This window comes from Hemiscyllium ocellatum, chromosome 5, assembly GCF_020745735.1.
Source record: "Hemiscyllium ocellatum isolate sHemOce1 chromosome 5, sHemOce1.pat.X.cur, whole genome shotgun sequence".
NCBI classification, from domain to species: domain Eukaryota; kingdom Metazoa; phylum Chordata; class Chondrichthyes; order Orectolobiformes; family Hemiscylliidae; genus Hemiscyllium; species Hemiscyllium ocellatum.
The window spans coordinates 102,543,130-102,561,893 of NC_083405.1; the positions used below are offsets into that span (position 1 = coordinate 102,543,130).

The following is an 18,764-nucleotide window of genomic DNA, read 5'->3' on the forward strand; positions in this document are numbered from 1 at the left end:
CAGGGAGAGGCTGAACAGGCTGAGGCTGTTTTCCCTGGAGCATCGGAGGCTGAGAGGTGACCTTATAGAGGTTTACAAAATTATAAGGGGCATGGATAGGATAAATAGACAAAATCTTTTCCCTGGGGTTGGGGAGTCCAGAACTAGAGGGCATAGGTTTAGAATGAGTGGGGAAAGATATAAAAGAGACCTAAGGGGCGACTTTTTCACGCAGAGGGTGGTACGTGTATGGAATGAGCTGCCAGAGGATGTGGTGGAGGCTGGGACAATTGCAACATTTAAGAGGCATTTGGATGAGGATATGAATAGGAAGGGTTTGGAGGGATATGGACCGGGTACTGGCAGGTGGGACTAGACTGGGTTGGGATATCTGGTCAGCATGGATGGGTTGGACTGAAGGGTCTGTTTCCATGCTCTATGACTCTATATGGTGATGCCATTTCCTGTTCATTTTCAGAGAATGGTTGATGGGGTTCAAATCGATGTGTTTGTTGATAGAGTTCCAGTTGGAATGCCATGCTTCTCGAAATTCTTGTATGTGTCTCAGGTTGTTCAGTGTTGTTCGAGTCAAAGTGGTATCCTTCCTCATCTGTATGTAAGGATACTAGTGAGAGAGGGTCATGTCTTTTTGTAGCTAGTTGATGCTCATATATCTTGGTGGCTAGTTTTCTGCCTGTTTGTCCAATGTAGTGTTTGTTACAGTCCTTGCATGGTATTTTGTAAAATACATTTGTTTTGCTTATTGTCTGTATCGGGTCTTTTAAGTTCATTAGCTGCTGCTTTAGTGTGTTGGTGGGTTTGTGGGTTACCATGATGCCAAGAGGTCTGAGTAGACCGGCAGTCATTTCCAAGATATCTTTCATGTAGGGGAGAGCGGCTAGGGTTTCTGAGCACATTTGTGTGCTTGTTTGTCGCTGAGAAATCGGCGGACTGTGTTCATTGGGTACCCGTTCTTTTTGAATACGCTCTATAGGTGATTTTCCTCTGTTGTTTATAGCTCCTCAGTGCAGCAGTGTGTGGTGGCTCATTGAAATAATGTTCTGATGCAGCTTTGTTTGTGGGCATTGGCATGATTGCCTTTGTAGTTCAGTATTTAGTGTGTATGTATTGTTTTCATGTAGACACTGGTTTGAAGGTCCCCATTGAATGTTCGCTCTACTGCGACATCTTGGAATGGCAATTTGTTAAACACATTATTAAAAAGTGGGACATAACACCAGCATTTCATTGATGATATTACCTAATATGGTGACACAACGTCTGAAAACGAACCTTTCAGTGATTAAGTGATTGTTAATAGAGGGGATATAGCAAGAATTGATGTTGCCCTCCTAGTCTGGATAGAATCTAGAGTTACATTATGTTACCTTTACTCTGCACTTCTCCAGCATGAGTCATGGTGCTGACTCTACAGATTAAACTTCAGACTTAGCTGTTTGTAAAACCAGAAAGAAAGAAGAATGCAGGCTGAAATTATGCTATCTCCTGAACCATCAAACTTCATAACTACCGATATTGACTCTTTTGTTTGACTGCTGTTAACCCTAAATGATAATTTCTTGCCTAGTATTTCAAAATGAAATAAAGGGCTAAATCTTCTGGTCTCCAGATTGATGGAGACCAACCAGTACATGACTAAAGATGCATGGTGGCATTCTGTAGAAGCTTTGGTGCATGGAGCTATGTGGGAATTGTCTGGTATGTGTAGATTTTTGGTGAGCAATTGCCCATGGTAGTTTCCAACTCTGAGTTGGAGTTGTAAACTTAGGACTATTTGATACAATTTATCTTTTAATTCTAATTCTATTTCTTTACAGTTCCCCAGTCTTCGATAAATTGAAACCTAGTTAGATACCTGGTAACTATACCATCAACTCCCCATCATTTACCCCAAACCTGACTGCCCCTCCTAATCCCCTGATTACCCCTTGAGCTGGCAAAAAGTGGCACCTAACCCCTGACTACCCTCCCAACCTGAACTGGCTACCCCCCTGACAACCTTCGAGACCTCCTAACTAGTCTTGAAACCTGACCTGACTACATTCCACCTCCTCTGCTATCCCACTGTGACTGTATTCAGTGGTTAAAATAAGTATTGTGCAATCATCTAAAGAGTGAATTTTATGATATCAGGTGTGATGTTGTTATCTTAGTTGAAGAATTAGCTACTTATGTTGGATGGGCATTTAGATAGTGGGTCTTGCTTTTTTAAATTTTATGTTCAATGTAATAATGTTTAATAATGGCCTTCAAGACTTAGTCAATAAATAAGTGACTAAGAGGTGAGGGAGGCACCACAAATATTCCCATCCTAAACGATAAATTAACCCAACAGTTAGTGCAATTGACAGGGCTGAAGTATTTCCATTAATCTTCAGCCGGAAGTGCCGAGTGAATGGCCAATTTCGGCCTTCTCAATAGGTCCCCAGTATCACAGATACCAGTTTTCTCTGATCCGGTTCACTCCACGTGATTATCAAGAAACAGCAGGAAGCACTGGATGCTGCAAAGGCTGTGAGCCCTAAGTTCATTCCAGCAAAGTACTGGAGACTTATGCTCCAGAACTAGCCTTGTATCTAACCAAGCTACTCAATACAGCTCTAACATGGGCATCTACCTTACAGTATAGAAAATTGCCCAGTTATGTCCTGTGCACAAAAAGACTAAACCAATCCAGTCAACTACTACCCCACTCTTGTTGATTGATAAAATGATAGAGCCTTTGTTGATTGTGCTGTCGAGTGGCACTTAAAATCAGCAATAAACTGCTCACTGACGGCCAGTTTAGGATCAGCAAAGGCACCTCAGCTCCTCATGTAATTACAACCTTGATCTGAATACGGAGAATTCCAGAGTTGAAGTGAGAGTGATTGCCCTTTACATGAAAGCTGCATTTGACAGAGAGTAGCATCAAGGATCTCTAGAAAAACTGGAGTCAATGGGAATCGAGAAAACTTTGCATTTATTAGAGTCATATCTGGCACTTAGGAAGATGGTTTTGGTTGTTGGAGGTCAGTCATCTCAGCTCCAGGACATTCCTGCAGGAGTTCTTCAGGGTAGTGTCTGACATTCAACCATCTTCAGCAGCTTAATCAACAACTATCATACCATTATAAAGTCAGATGTGAGGATATGTAATCAGCAGTGAACAATGTTGAGCATCATTCATGATGATATTGACGAAATCAATGTCCATCTTCAGCAATTCCTGGACCACATCCAGGCTTGAGCTGATGACTAGTAAGTAGTATTTGTACCGCACAATTGATTATCTCCCACAAGGATATCTGATCATCTCGCCGAGATACTCAATGACAATTGCTGAATTCCCCATTAATAACATCTTGGAGGTTACCATTGACCAGAAACCGAATTGGCCTAGCCATCTCAATACTGTTGGTGTCAGGGTGCTGAGAGCAAGTGAGGAAAGATGTTGCAGGCAGTAGTGTGTGTACGAGAAAGTGAGGACTGTAAATGCTGGAGATTAGTTCAAAAAGTGTGGTGCTGGAAAAGCATAGCCGGTCAGGGAGCATCTAAGGAGCAGGAAAATCTATGTTTTGGGCATAAGCCCTTCCTCAGGAATGTAATGTGTGTAGTACAGCATTGCCCTTGACATGATGTGAACACATTAGCAGAGAGAAGATGATGGCATCTAAATGATGGTATAGAGTAAGGCATTGAACATAAGAACTAGGAGCAGGTGTAGATAATTCTGTACCTTGAGCCTGCTTCACTGTTTGATACGATCGAGACTGATCTCATCTTACCTAAACTCCACTTTCCTGCCTGCTTTCCAATACTCTTCAATTCATTACTGTCTGTCTCCTCCTTTGATGTACTCAATGTCCTAGCATCCATGATACTCTGGCGTAGTGAATCCTACAGATTCATGATCTTTTCAGAGAAACAATTCCTCCTCAACTGCTTTAAGTTTGCTCACCTTTATCCTAAAACTATGACCTTTCTTTCTGGATTACCCCATGTGAAGAAACATCCTTTCTACATCTACATCTTATTTGAAAGATGTTGTGAAACTTGAAAGGGTTCAGAAAAGATTTACAAGGATGTTGCCAGGGTTGGAGGATTTGAGCTACAGGGAGAGGCTGAACAGGCTAGGGCTGTTTTCTCTGGAGGTCAGAGGCTGAGGGGTGACCTTATACAGGTTTACAAAATTATGAAGCGTATGGATAGGATAAATAGACAAAATCTTCTCCCTGGGGTGGGGGAGTCCAGAACTAGAGGGCATAGGTTTAGGGTGAGAGGGGAAAGATATAAAAGAGACCTAAGGGGCATACAAGATAATCAGAGGGTTAAATAGGGTGGACAGGAAGAGCCTTTTTCCAAGTGTGGGGACGGCAAACATCAGGGGGCACAAGTTTAAAGTGAGGGGAGATAGGTATAAGACAGATGCCAGAGGTAGTTTCTTTACTCCGAGAGTAGTAAGGGTATGGAATGCTTTGCCTGCAACGGTAGTAGATTCACCAAGTTTAAGTGCATTTAAGTCGTCAATGGACAGGCATATGGATGTATATGGAATAGTGTAGGTGGGATGGGCTTCAGATTGGTATGACAGGGCGGCGCAGCATCGAGGGTCGAAGGGCCTGTACTGCGCTGTAATGTTCTATGTTCACGCAGAAGGTGGTACATATATGGAATGAGCTGCCAGAGGAAGTGGTTGAGGCTGTTACAATTGCAGCATTTAAAAAGCGTTTGGATGGGTATATGAATAGGAAGGGTTTGGAGGGATATGGGTCGGATGCTGGCAGGTGGGACTAGATTACATTGGGATATCCGGTTGGCATGGACGAATTGGACCAAAGGGTTTGTTTCTGTGCTGTACATCTCCAGGACTATATCTACTTTGTCAATCTCCTTTAGCATCTATACACATCAATTAGATCTCCTTTCATTCTTCTAAACACTCCATGAGACAAACCCCTCATCTCTGGAATTAATTTGGTGAACCTTCTTTGATATACCTTCAATGTGATGACATCCCTCCCCAAGTCCGGAGACCAAAGCTGTACACACAATTGCAGGTGCAGTCTCAATAATGCTTGTGCAGTTGATACTATTCAGTAATAAATGCCAAAATTCTATTTGCCCTCCTTTATTATCTGTTGTACCTGCATGCCAGTTTTCTGTGATTATATATAACATCCAGATCCCTCTGCACCGAAGCACTCTGAAGTTTCTCTCCATTTAGATAACAAATTCCCTTTTCTATTTTTCCAAGTAAAGTGGATAACCTCACACGTAACTGCATTAACCTTCATCTGCTGAACTATATGCTATTCACCTAGTCTAACCTAATTTGTAAATTTCTTATTGCTAAATTGCAACTTACTTTCCCACCTATTTTAGTGTTATCTGAAAATTTGGCTATAGAACTTTCTATCCCTATATCCAAGTCGTGAACATCGATTGTAAATAGTTGGGGGTCAAGGACCAGAACCTTGGCACCCCACTAGTAGATCCATTCATCAAAATTGTCTGCTTTCTGTCAGTTAGTCAATCCTCGAGCCAAGCTAATAAATTGCACCTAACCTAATGTGATGTTATTTCATGTATTAAGCTTTTGTGCAGCACCTTATCAAATGTCATCTGGAAGCCCAGGTGTACTACTACTCCAGGATGCCCACTACCCATATTGCTTGTTGCATCTTCAAAGAACCTTAGCAAATTAGATTAGATTACCTACAGTGTGGAAACAGGCCCTTCGGCCCAACAAGTCCACACCGACCCGCTTAAGCGCAACCCACCCATACCCCTACACCTAACACTACGGGCAATTTAGCATGGCCAATTCACCTAACCTGCACATCTTTGGACTGTGGGAGGAAACCGGAGCACCCGGAGGAAACCCACGCAGACACGGGGAGAATGTGCAAACTCCACACAGTCAGTCGCCTGAGGTGGGAATTGAACCCAGGTCTCTGGCGCTGTGAGGCATCAGTGCTAACCACTGTGCCACCGTGCCGCCCTAAACGTGATTTGCTCTTCATAAAACCATACTGATTCTGGATTATATTTTGATTTTCCAAAGCCTTGTTATGACTTTCTTAATGGATTCTAACAATTTACCAATGATACATTAACCTCCATCCAGATGACTGAGACTGCAGTGACCTGGGTGGCACCCTCAGACCAGGCTGGCATAGTCTGGAGTCAGCCTCCATTGCTGGTCAAGTGGTCCTGCATATTTATCTCCCCGTCCACTAGGACCTCTCAATAACAGGACAGTTCCAGACTGATGGTGCTTATCCGGGTGCACATCAAGCTTTTTAAGAAAGTGCTAGCACCAGGGATGCTGTCATTTCTGGGATAGCCTGGCGGTAGCGAGTTGCTCCAGAAACTGCATGTGGTGAGATAAGCGGGATTCTATAGGGTGGGGTAGATAGTTAATGAGGTGAGCTTGGTAAACTTGCCAGGAAAATCTCTCCCAAAAGCTCTGGCCAACTGGCATTAACCAAACCAACAAAAGATTCAGTCCTTTGAGTATTGAGTCTTCAATGGTGAAAGACTGGAAAGTGTTGATCTTCACAGAAACTTCAGTGCCCTTGTTCATGAGGCTTTGAAAGTTAACATGCAGGTCCAGCAATCAATCAAAAAGGCAACTGTTTTTTACAAGAGGATTTGCATTTTGAAGCAGAAATGCAATCATATAGAGCCTTGGTGAGACCATACTTGCAGTACTGTGTGTGCAGCTTAGCTGGTCCTACCTAACAAAACATACACATCCGAAGGAGACTCTTGCGGTGCACTGGTAGTGACCCTACTTCTGAACCAGAAGGCCTGGGTTCAAGTGCCATTGCTCCAGAAATAACATGACTGAACTGGTTGAATAAAAATATCCATCCTTCCTAAAGACAGTGACATAAAGGTTCACAATTCTCTCTGTTCCCACTGCCTACTAATGAGTAAACATTTCAAAGATTCTATGGTTCATTCTTTAAATCTTGACCAAAATTGTACAAAATTTTACAACTAGAATAGCATATCCACATAAATAATTGAAGATCTTGAAGAATGTTCAGTACCAGCAAGGATTTTCAAAATGTGTGCTGTAAACATGACATAAGGGTACAGCGAGGCATTAAATGGTGGCTGGCTTGCCCACTTCAGAATTAAACAGATGTCAACCATTTCCTCTCTGTTCACTTGTCAAACAAAAGTTTGGGACTTGTAGACTTTTTTTGTTGTTGAATATTCACAATAGTCATGTTTTTAGCTTTTTGTAATATTGAATTGAGCCTGAAAAAGAGAGTTTCTCTAATGGAATTATTAGAAAGCAAATAATGATAATTGATACATATTAAATGCAGGGATCAAGGAAAGCTTTGGAAATAAAAGTAAATTACGTCTTGAGGTTCTGAACTTTTCTTGTGTTGAATGCACTGCTGGTAATACTAGAAAAATGAGCAGTAAATGTGGGCAAATAAAGGCTGAGTGCCCAAAAGCATAAAGAAAGCATGTCTTTCTGAATGAATGCTAGAAGTTATCGTTTTTCTTTCTTTTGGAAGGGGATGAAAGAAGGTTTTAAGAACCTCTAACAAATCTTAAAGCTCTGAAAATGACATGAATGTAAAACTGGAGGGATAGAATTATAATATACTGTGAATGCTGGTCCAGCTCCCCTTCCCCCATCCCAAATGTCTGCTGAAATATGAGGTTGATCTGATCTAAGTTCCATTTGAGTGAATAAGGAATACCTGTATGTTTGAAGCTAAAAAGTTGAAATTCTTTTGTTTAATCAAGCAGCTGGCAGTGAAGGATTTTGTTTCAAGTAGAAATGTGAGCCAACAAAAGATCAATTTTGTAACTTATACTGCATTCTTTTCCCAAAAGGTTTTGAAAGTAGTTAGATGTACCCACTTTTCCACGTAAGGATAACTATTTTTGTTTCGTGAGTGAGTGCAGTATATCTAGTGTTACCAGGAATCTATAACTAAGATGGTATCTTTGCATTTGTCTCCTGTACACCATTTTACACCAACTAATGTATAATAGAAAGTGTGCTTACTCCTTTTTGTTGCTTAAAAGAAACTGCTCAGTTTTCCCTGTTCATTAGTTATTCTTAAGGTGTGCTGGAGTCTCTCTACTATTTGGGGCGACATCAGACATAAACAAAAGTGACTGTTCTTTTCATGATAAATGAGTGGTTTCCTCCTTTTCTCTCAAGAGTAAAAGTTAGAGAAAGAATGATGAAAGATGAAGGAATTCGGAGCAGCCCTGAAATAGTCAAAGACATCACTCATAGAAGACCGCACCAGACAGCAATTCCTTGTATCTCCCTCCTGTCAGAATCTCCAACTGCTAATACAGTTAGTAAGCCCAGTGCAATCCACCAACCCGTCTTTGTTCAGTCCACTGATACTGTGGACAGTGCCAACACAATGACAAAAGAGTATAAAAGCAGCGTCGTTGGTAATTGTGTACCAGGCTATACTAGCCTTTCAACAAAAGCTGAAGAGATAAATGAGAAAGAGTTTGGAAGAAGATGTGTTTACAGTATTGGATCAAAACTGAATGAGCATGGCAGCACTAGGAACTGGCTGAAAAGCCGTAAAGCAGTTTTACCTTCTCAGGTTCGAAAGCAAGAGAAGAATCTTGAAGAAACTGTCTCTGACATGAATGTTATATGCAGGGAAGGTGAAAAGTCACATCTCCTGGGGACATCTGCAATTGACTGGTACAAACCTATGGATGTTAATCAGCGGAAGGAGAGCGCCTTAGATATTCAGAAAAAACCTGGGGTACACTCTCGTGCAGATGCTAGAAGAGGAAAAGACCTAGTCAAAGAAGCATCTCTTGAAAAATCTAAACGAAAATGTTCAAAGCCAGATAACCCAGAAGTCTCAAACAGTGAAGAACGTCAGGGCATCAGTACAGATGTATTCAGTGGCGATACTGATGCACTGGACACGAGGGTATCTGTTGCCAAACTTCGAAGAGCTTACCTGGAGACAGCCAATGCCAGCAGAAACTGGGACCTGTAGGTGGTACTTTGAATGCTGACTCTTTTTTTGCTCAACTATTGTGTGTTTGCACTGATAACAATTTAGAAATTGAACTTGCAAGACACACTTGAGCTTTAGCTTGCAGCCATTACTTTGTGAAAAGTAGTCATGTGAAATCTTAATATTGTAATTTGCTTGTTGCTGGCCTGTGCAAGTTATGATGCTGTGTAGTTGCTAAGTTTGTTAACTACCATGCATGATATAAGCATGCCGTGTGATGTAATCTATTGTGGAACTATTTCTCTGGGGTTCTTATAATTTTCCGTTATTTTCCTTTCTTTCCTTTCCCTCACTTGCTCTTTTTGCTCTGTCTTTCTCTCCCATGCATTTCCTTTTCTGTGCATAAAGTGAAGCTAATGTTGCCTTAGTGACATCAGGCCTTGACTTGGCCACCCCTGCTGAAATGGAGAAGGCCCATCGTAGGCCGAGACGTTACATTGCCTTTGGTGAGGATAGGAAGACCTCTGAGAGGTTTAGAACACAGCCTATAACTACAGCAGAGCGACGAGAAACAGCTAGGTAGGCTGGTACCTGTACATAAATGTTAATATTTTTTGTAGTGCCCGATGAATTTAAATTCATGTAGCTTGAAAACCTCGGGCAAATTTCTGCTAGAATCCCAGGCAGTTACTTTCACTTATGAAGGTAATGGCAAGGAAGCATGTAACTCTAGCCTTAGCATTGACTTTACTCTATATTTTCAATATCTATAACTGACGATAACTGGAAGAGATGAACAGTATTGGGTTGAGTGTACAAACTTTGTATTACTTGATCAGTGTCCCATAAGAAAACATTTCATTTTTGTTTTTCCTTTGGTTCCTATTAGGATTTTGTGCACTTCGAATGTATGATGAAAATAGAGTAGTTTTCAACCCATTGTTAAGTATCTATCTACTTTCCTCGAAATATTGTTTTGGCCAGTAGTATGTAGGTATAAAAGCAATCAAAAATGCAGCAGAAATTATATTTGGACTAAAGGTTATAAGAGATTCAGCAAAAGCAAAGAATTTAAATTACTATAGATGCCAACATTATGAGCTTACCAATGCAGCTTTATATCAATCTCCACATTGCATCAGAGCAGTAAATTCTAAATATACAAAATAACAAATTAAATAGTGGAAATCAATCCTAACTTTAATTCCATTCCAAAATAACTTATTCATTGGTATTTTGTAACTTTCTGGCATGCTTTCTGCATTAACGTATTTGTGGATGATTAAAGACAAATTCAGACGTACAATGTTTATCAAAGTAATTTGCTAATCTTTATTTTGTAGGCCAGGGCCAATTACGGATATGGAAACTACTGAAGGCAAGTATAGATTCTTATTTTTACTTGTATCACAAGTGAATGTAAGGTTACTACAATGAAGCAAATCCAGAGTATGGGGAAAGGCAAGAAAATGGAGTTGAGAAGTATCAGATCAGCCATAATCTCATTGATTGGTGGATCAGATTTGATAAACTAAATATCCTACTACAGCTCCTTCAATTTTATGGTCTGATAGGCCCATTGGTCCATTGTGCCTATGCCAGAAAGGGATTCCTGCAACTAAAAACTGCAGGATGATCAGGAAGCTCATTCTTCCTGGTTTTCCAATCCAACGTCAGTTCCTCTATATTTAATTTGCCTCTGGGCTAAGGTCGAGCCCGTAATCTCCATCGTTCTGGGTGCATTCGTTTAGAGTTGTAATTGCATGGTTGTGAAAATGGATTGGGGTTGTTTCCCCTCACTTTCTCTGTTTCATTGAGTAAATTTATGATACATTATCGTCTAATTCTAACCAAAACTAACTGTACTTTTTACTTGCAGTTGATGAAGAGAAGTTGGATGAACGAGCAAAACTGAGTGTGTCTGCAAAGAGGTCACTTTTCCGTGTACGTAATTTGTTTTTATTGGTAATGTATAGTACTGAGAAGAAATTACTCTGATCTCATTTGAGGCTCCAGCAACATCTGGTTTTCTGTCTGATTTGTGATGTAATACAAATTTTTTTTGTATTTCTTAGCTCCCCTTTAAAATCGAAATCCTTCACTTTTTTTATATCAGCTTAGTTTTAGAATGGCCTTTTGGCTTTCTTCAAAGCACACTTAATCAGATTTATTAGCACTTTTGGTAAATTGTAAAATGTATAACTGTGCAATTTTGTTTAAAATTTCATGTTAGGAAATGGAAAAAGCAACAAAAGCAATGGATCCGTCCGTGGCAACCAAATCTCGATCTAGAAATTTAGCAGTGGAACGAAGGTTACGTCGTACCCAAGATCGTTCCCGTACTCAACCTATCACCGTAGAGGAAGTAGTTATCGCATCCAGGTACGTTTGAAAAGACGCAAGTGTTTAATTTGTTATTTAACTTCTGCATGCAGGCATTTTTTTTCATGCTTTGGCAAAAGGTTAAAGATTGGGATCCAGCCCTGAGCAGCTCAAATGTCCTTTATATAGTGGAATATATTTCACGTACCTATTATCTGACGTGACAATAGCTAAGGACATAACCAAGAGAAAAAACACTTTTGGCTAGTTGTGGACTGATGAATTGGGCACTTGTAACACTGAGTATATTCACCTTGGACTGCAGACTACCTGCCTGCATCCAAAGATATGGGGTGTGGCAACACGATTTCGCTTTTCAGGGAATATTGACCAGTGCTTGAATTTAAATTTGTGGTTTAGACAGGAGACTTGATGATAGTGGGTGGCAATAGCTCTCTTTCTCCATGCCAGACTGTACAATCAAATATTCTTTTTTTGTGTGGTTATGGTTGTGGTTGCATCCAGTGGCTGGTGGTACAATAGATCAGTGGTTAGCACCGCTGCCTCACAGTCAGGACATGGGTTCGAATCCAGTCTGGGGTGACTACCTGTGCAGAGTTTACATGTTCTCCCTGTATCTGCCTGGGTTTCCGCTAGATGCTCAAAGTTCCTCCTACAGTCCAAAGATGTGCAGATTAAGTGGATTGGCCGTGGGAAATGTAGGATTACAGGGATGGGGTGAGGGGCTGAGTCTGGGTAGGATGCTGTTTGAAGGGTCAATGTGGACTCCGTGGGCCAGATGACCTCTGTCCATACTGTAGTGATTCTTTATTCAGTGGGTTTCCCATTATTTTCTAAGGAAAGTTGCTATTTGGAGTAGAGTTCTGTTGCTGGCAAACTGAGAAACAAGTCTAGTTTAAGTGCTGAACTTCCTGAGGAATGGTTTGAGGATATTATTCACTGTCAGGATGATTAAATGCAGTGTTGCTTTGCATTGTTTCTTCCTGGTCCTCTGACATGCAGTAGGGCACAAGTTTCATGACTGGGCTTCCTTTTGGATAAATGTGAACCAGAGGCTGGCTACTTTCCCCCTCCTCTGCCTACCTACTGACAGAGAGAAGGCAAAGTGAACAGTGTAGACATTTTCCAACCTGTTCCGAGATGCTGTGACATAAGTCTGGAGCCCGTGGGACTTGAACCCTGGCCTCTTGGCTCAGAGGTAGGGAAATTGCCAGTGCATCACAAGAGCAAAGTGGATAGTGTATCATATTAAACTGCTGGCAAGTGTTTTGGCAGGCAGTGCTGTGAGAAAGATTGAAAAGAGGAGGAAAGGAAGCATCATTTTTTTTTAGTTTAACTTAGAGATGTGGGCGTTTTTTTTGGAGGTACGTAGTTAAAGATGTTCAGTATAATTTTGGGAATGGATCAGAAGAGGATTCTAATGCAATTTTTTTTAAAGTTACCATATTTAAAAGATGGTGGGATTGATTTAATGCTGAATATCTGGTGTGTGAAATATAATTTCATCTTGAGATCGAATGTGAATGTACTTCATGTAGGTTTCATTTTTATTCCATTATTTATCATTATGTTACTGAAAGCGACATGACAATGGTTTTGTGCTTCTAACATGGTCAAATATTATGGATGTAAATAGTTAAGTTCTTTAAATTGACACCTGCAGGTTACAAATAGACCCAGAGTTACTACCACCTTATTCATTTTTTTTAACCTTTTGATACCGGTTATGTAAACGGTATGAAAAGAGGGTAGAATAGATTGAAGGTTTTAAAATTTCTTGTTTCCTACCTTTCTTTTTTCTATAAAAGTAATGAAATGTTCATTCCTTTAGATGAATTTCTCATCATTCTCATCTAATCTGTGAGAACAGTCATGGGGAATAGAACAGCAATACCTGATAAGGCACATCCCATTTTTGAAGTAAAAAAAATCACACTTACCCTTTATTGTCCTTGGAAGATCCAATGAAAGGGTGGATTAACCTCTGTAGTTAAGTGTATAAATAGTGAAATAAGAAAAGTCTAATGATGACAACAGAGTCATTAAAAACAATAAAATTAGTTTTTTTCTCTCTCACTACATATCATGACTGTTCTTCAAACTAATCCCTCAGGATATGTCACCTTGGAGCATGTTAGTGTTCCAGCACATTGTGCTATTATTTCGACCACAAGCCTTTCCCTTTCTCAGCATGTGCAATTGAACTTGAACATCTTGATATGCAGAATCCAACTATTTATTTTCATTATCCTTCAGGCTGATATCATTCATTTGGCTGATTCAGAAAACCAGACTGGAGATAACTTGCTACATGGCAACAACTACAAGAACCTACATATTCATTTGGTCATAGTTTGATACCTACAAAGATAAAAACTACTGGTGTAAAATCAAGTGACGCAGAAACACTGCATCTCTAACAGTGCGTGCATGTTTTAGATGCTGTGTTTTGTTTTATTTTTGCATGGGTTATGGCATTGTTGACCAACCCAACATCTCGAATTGCTGTTGAAAAGGTGATTAGATTAGATTAGACTTACAGTGTGGAAACAGGCCCTTCGGCCCAACAAGTCCACACCGACCCGCCGAAGCGCAACCCACCCGTACCCCTACCCCTACATTTACCCGTATCTAACACTACGGGCAATTTAGGACTGTGGGAGGAAACCGGAGCACCCGAAGGAAACCCACGCAGACACGGGGAGAACGTGCAAACTCCACACAGTCAGTCGCCTGAGTCGGGAATTGAACCCGGGTCTCGGGCGCTGTGAGGCAGCAGTGCTAACCACTGTGCCACCGTGCCGCCCATGGAGTTGCCTTTTTGAATCACTGCAGTCCATGAGTTGTCTGTGCACCCACAATGCTCTTAGGAAGTTCCTGGATTTTGATCCAATGACATTGAAGGAAAACTGACGTAGTTTTGAGTCAGGATGTTATGTGGCTTGGAGATCTTGTAGGCAATAGTGCAGTCATATATCTGCATTGCCTGTCCAGGTTGTAGAGGTAGCAGGCTTTGAGACTTCTGAAGGAGCTTTAATGAGCTGCTGCAGTGCATCTTGTATACAGCACACATAGCTGCCACTGTATATCAATAGTGGAGACTATAATTGTTTACTTTATCAGATGGGTATCGACCAAGCAAGCTGCTTCATTATTGGAACTACGCTGATGCAGGCAAATAGACAGTATTCCATCTCACTCCTGAGTTGTGCCTTGTAGATGGTGGACAGACTTTGATAAGTCGGGAGGTGAATTACTTGCATCAGAATTTTGAGCTTCAACTCTGTTGTTGTAGCCACAATATTGGTGTGGCTAGTCAAGTTCAGTTTCTGATCAATGGTAACCCACAGCATATTGATAGTGGTGATTCAGTGATAGTAATACCATTGAATATCAAGGCACAATGGTTTAATTCATTCTCGTTGAAGATGGGCACTGCCTGGTGCACTTGCCCGACATAATGTCACTTTCACTGGATTATAGGATTTAGGAGTAGAGTAGTCCATTTGCAAATGTGTTGCTGGTCAAAGCACAGCAGGTTAGGCAGCATCTCAGGAATAGAGAATTGGACCTTCAGCCTGCTACACCTTTAATTGAAATGATGACTGATCTGACTGGAGTTTGAACTACACTTTCTGTCGGGGTCCCAGCCCACCATTACCCTAGACTGTCTTGACTTTTCAAGTATCTAATGGTCTTAAATAAATTCAATAACCAGGCTTTCACTATTCTCTGGAGAAGAAAATTCCACAATCAACCCTTGGAATGAAAGTAGGTCTCCATATTGCAATCTTGAAAATAAAATCTCTAACTCTCAAACTCTACCCCAGTCCTAGTCTGTCTTGCAATGGGGTCAGCATCTTAGAATCCACCCTGTTAGATCTCCTTGGGATCTTATTTGGTTCAATGATGCCACTTCTCATCTTTTCTGTTACCACTGAGAAGAACAAGCTTACATGTGGGAACTCCACCATCTGCAAGTTGTCCTATAAGCCACATCATGCTGACCTGGAAGTATATCATCATTCCTCTGTGGCACCTGCCTTCCTGCCAGCACTGGTGGCAGCTTATCACTGCCTTCTCAAGGTCATTTAGGGATAAGCTGTAATTGCTGCCCCACCCAGATATTCCCAAACCTAGTGAGCAAATGACATGTATTAGCTGTGTTGCTTTGGAATGCAATGAAAATATGAAAGACATCAGGGTTGAGTCATGCTGAGGCTTTGGCAGCCTTATTAGCCAGTTGATGTCCAGTAAGACACCTGTTCTTACCAAAGTGAATGGCAATCAGGCAGTGGTGAAGCCACCAGTGGGCCTTCACCTGGACTCAGGACTCCAGGTGGTGAAAGGCTAAGACATGACTTTTGGAGGAACACTCTTGGTGATCCAGGATTGCTGATAACCGTAGACTCAGAAGTATTTTGTGGGTTATGGGAGTGGAGGTCCGCAGGTCATTGGGGAGAGTGTCAGGAGGCTCAGAAAAAAGGGCAGGGGTTGGATCTCAGCAGACAATGGGGCACTGTATGCCTTTGACCTTCCATCTCCAATTAAACCAGCTGTCCACGTAGTTGCCCTATTGGATATTTGACAAGGTGATAATGTTGGCTTTTCTTGAATAATCCCAGTGGTGAGACGGTTTAAGTGCTCCCTTACTTTGCAACTTAAGGGCCTCCGTTAACAATGAAGTCTGAAGGTCAACTAGTCTGGTGGAGGCAAATAGACAGTAGGCACTGAATGTGCCACTAGCCCTCTCTCATAAGCACCCTTGTTGCCTCCATATTATTGCGTCCTGGTTCAGCATCTCGGGAAGCAGAAGATTCTGCCAAAGGTCCCTTTTGGATTAAAGTGGCTCCAAAATCTCTCACCTATGTACAAAAGCCTAAAATGAAGTCAACTTTGTGAACCAAATCAGTTCATGCTACGCAAAGGCATTGTTGACTGAAAGAAACTGCAGGCATCCCTGGAGCTGGGATTATTTGCTTTTGGCTCCAGCTAATTATGGGTCAGTGCCCATATCCGACAGAGTGGTCCTGAACAGACACAGTAAGAAGCTTACCAGTGAACACGACAGCACAGAAATGGAGCATAATTCTGCACTAGCGTTTTTCTTTACATGAACACTTAAACTAATGTCGCTCTGCCCCCCAGCTATGCCTGCCTCTTCGTAGGATATGTGGAACAGTCCATCTTCCGCAACTACACTGGCACCACCCCCCACCTTTTCCTCCGCTACATCGATGACTGTATCGGCGCTGCCTCGTGCTCCCACGAGGAGGTTGAACAGTTCATCAACTTTACTAACACCTTCCATCCCGACCTGAAATTCACCTGGACTGTCTCAGACTCCTCCCTCCCCTTCCTAGACCTTTCCATTTCTATCTCGGGCGACCGACTCAACACAGACATCTATTATAAACCGACTGACTCCCACAGCTACCTGGACTACACCTCCTCCCACCCTGCCCCCTGTAAAAACGCCATCCCATATTCCCAATTCCTTCGTCTCCGCCGCATCTGCTCCCAGGAGGACCAATTCCAACACCGCACAGCCCAGATGGCCTCCTTCTTCAAGGACCGCAGATTCCCCCCAGACGTGATCGACGATGCCCTCCACCGCATCTCCTCCACTTCCCGCTCCTCCGCCCTTGAGCCCCGCTCCTCCAACCGCCACCAAGACAGAACCCCACTGGTTCTCACCTACCACCCCACCAACCTGCGCATACAACGTATTATCCGCCGCCATTTCCGCCACCTCCAAACGGACCCCACCACCAAGGATATATTTCCCTCCCCTCCCCTATCAGCGTTCCGCAAGGACCACTCCCTTCGTGACTCCCTTGTCAGATCCACACCCCCCACCAACCCAACCTCCACCCCCGGCACCTTCCCCTGCAACCGCAGGAAATGTAAAACTTGCGCCCACACCTCCACACTCACTTCCCTCCAAGGCCCCAAGGGATCCTTCCATATCCGCCACAAGTTCACCTGTACCTCCACACACATCTATTGCATCCGCTGCACCCGATGTGGCCTCCTCTATATTGGGGAGACAGGCCGCTTACTTGCGGAACGCTTCAGAGAACACCTCTGGGCCGCCCGAACCAACCAACCCAATCACCCCGTGGCTCAACACTTTAACTCCCCCTCCCACTCCACCGAGGACATGCAGGTCCTTGGACTCCTCCACCGGCAGAACACAACTACACGACGGCTGGAGGAGGAGCGCCTCATCTTCCGCCTGGGAACCCTCCAACCACAAGGTATGAATTCAGATTTCTCCAGCTTCCTCATTTCCCCTCCCCCCACCTTGTCTCAGTCGGTTCCCTCAACTCAGCACCGCCCTCCTAACCTGCAATCCTCTTCCTGACCTCTCCGCCCCCACCCCACTCCGGCCTATCACCCTCACCTTGACCTCCTTCCACCTATCCCACCTCCATCGCCCCTCCCCCAAGTCCCTCCTCCCTACCTTTTATCTCAGCCTGCTTGGCTCTCTCTCTCTTATTCCTGATGAAGGGCTTATGCTCGAAACGTCGAATTCTCTATTCCTGAGATGCTGCCTAACCTGCTGTGCTTTGACCAGCAACACATTTGCAGCTGTGATCTCCAGCATCTGCAGACCTCATTTTTTACTTCTCCTTCATTAACCTGTAATACTGATCTTTTTAAAGCATTTAATTTTTTTTCAAGTTAATTTTAATTGTGATGGAGAATCCCTTAGTTAAATTGCCTTTTCTTACTAATTTACTCCACAATTTACCTTGTAATTCTTTTGCCATTATAAATGTATTATCTTCGGTGACCAATCATTGACCAGTGACAAACGTGACATTAACCGTGATATTCCTGTTGACGCCTTCTCATCTTCAATGAAGAAACACTGACATCTGAAATTTCTCTTCACAAATATAACCCCTTCTTCCTGCTACTAGCCTAATAAGAAACATAGAGCAAGTTTAATGCCTAATGCTTCTAAAAACTAAGATTCTCTAATAGTCAGGACATTTTCAGAGCAAGTAACTTTAAGATCATCGCCCATTAAAAATCAGTCTGTCCTCACTCATCCATCTAATGTCTCAACAAAATCCTTTCTCTTCACAACTGTCATTAGACTATAAACATGAGCTGAAAAATGTGTTGCTGGAAAAGCGCAGCAGGTCAGGCAGCATCCAAGGAGCAGGAGAATCGACATTTTGGGCATAAGCCCTTCTTCAGGAATGAGGAAGGTGTGCCAAGCAGGCTCAGATAAAAGGTAGGGAGGAAGGACTTGGGGGAGGGGTGTTGGGAATGCGATAGGTGGAAGAAGGTTAAGGTGAGGGTGACAGGCCAGAGAGGGGGTGGGGGCAGGGAGGTCGGCAAGAAGATTTCATGTCAAGAAGGCGGTGCTGAGTCTGAGGGTTGGGACTGAGAGAAGGTGGGGGTAGGGGAAATGAGAAAGCTGGAGAAATCTGCATTTATCTCTTG

The 18,764-nt window shown here is 42.5% G+C and overlaps 1 protein-coding gene across 9 annotated transcripts in view; it reads left to right on the plus strand.

The window, feature by feature from the left end:
- svila (supervillin a) overlaps nt 1–18,764 on the plus strand; it is a 354,707-nt gene that overhangs the window by 203,573 nt on the left and 132,370 nt on the right. For 6 of the 9 annotated variants that reach the window (XM_060825046.1, XM_060825048.1, XM_060825050.1 and 3 more), the window contains 5 exons: nt 8,183–8,995; nt 9,369–9,539; nt 10,304–10,338; nt 10,840–10,904; nt 11,194–11,342. In XM_060825046.1, the coding sequence (XP_060681029.1) occupies nt 8,183–8,995; nt 9,369–9,539; nt 10,304–10,338; nt 10,840–10,904; nt 11,194–11,342 (1,233 nt within the window). The remainder of the gene's footprint in view (nt 1–8,182; nt 8,996–9,368; nt 9,540–10,303; nt 10,339–10,839; nt 10,905–11,193; nt 11,343–18,764) is intronic. The other 3 variants (XM_060825053.1, XM_060825054.1, XM_060825051.1) reach the window with 2 other exon arrangements.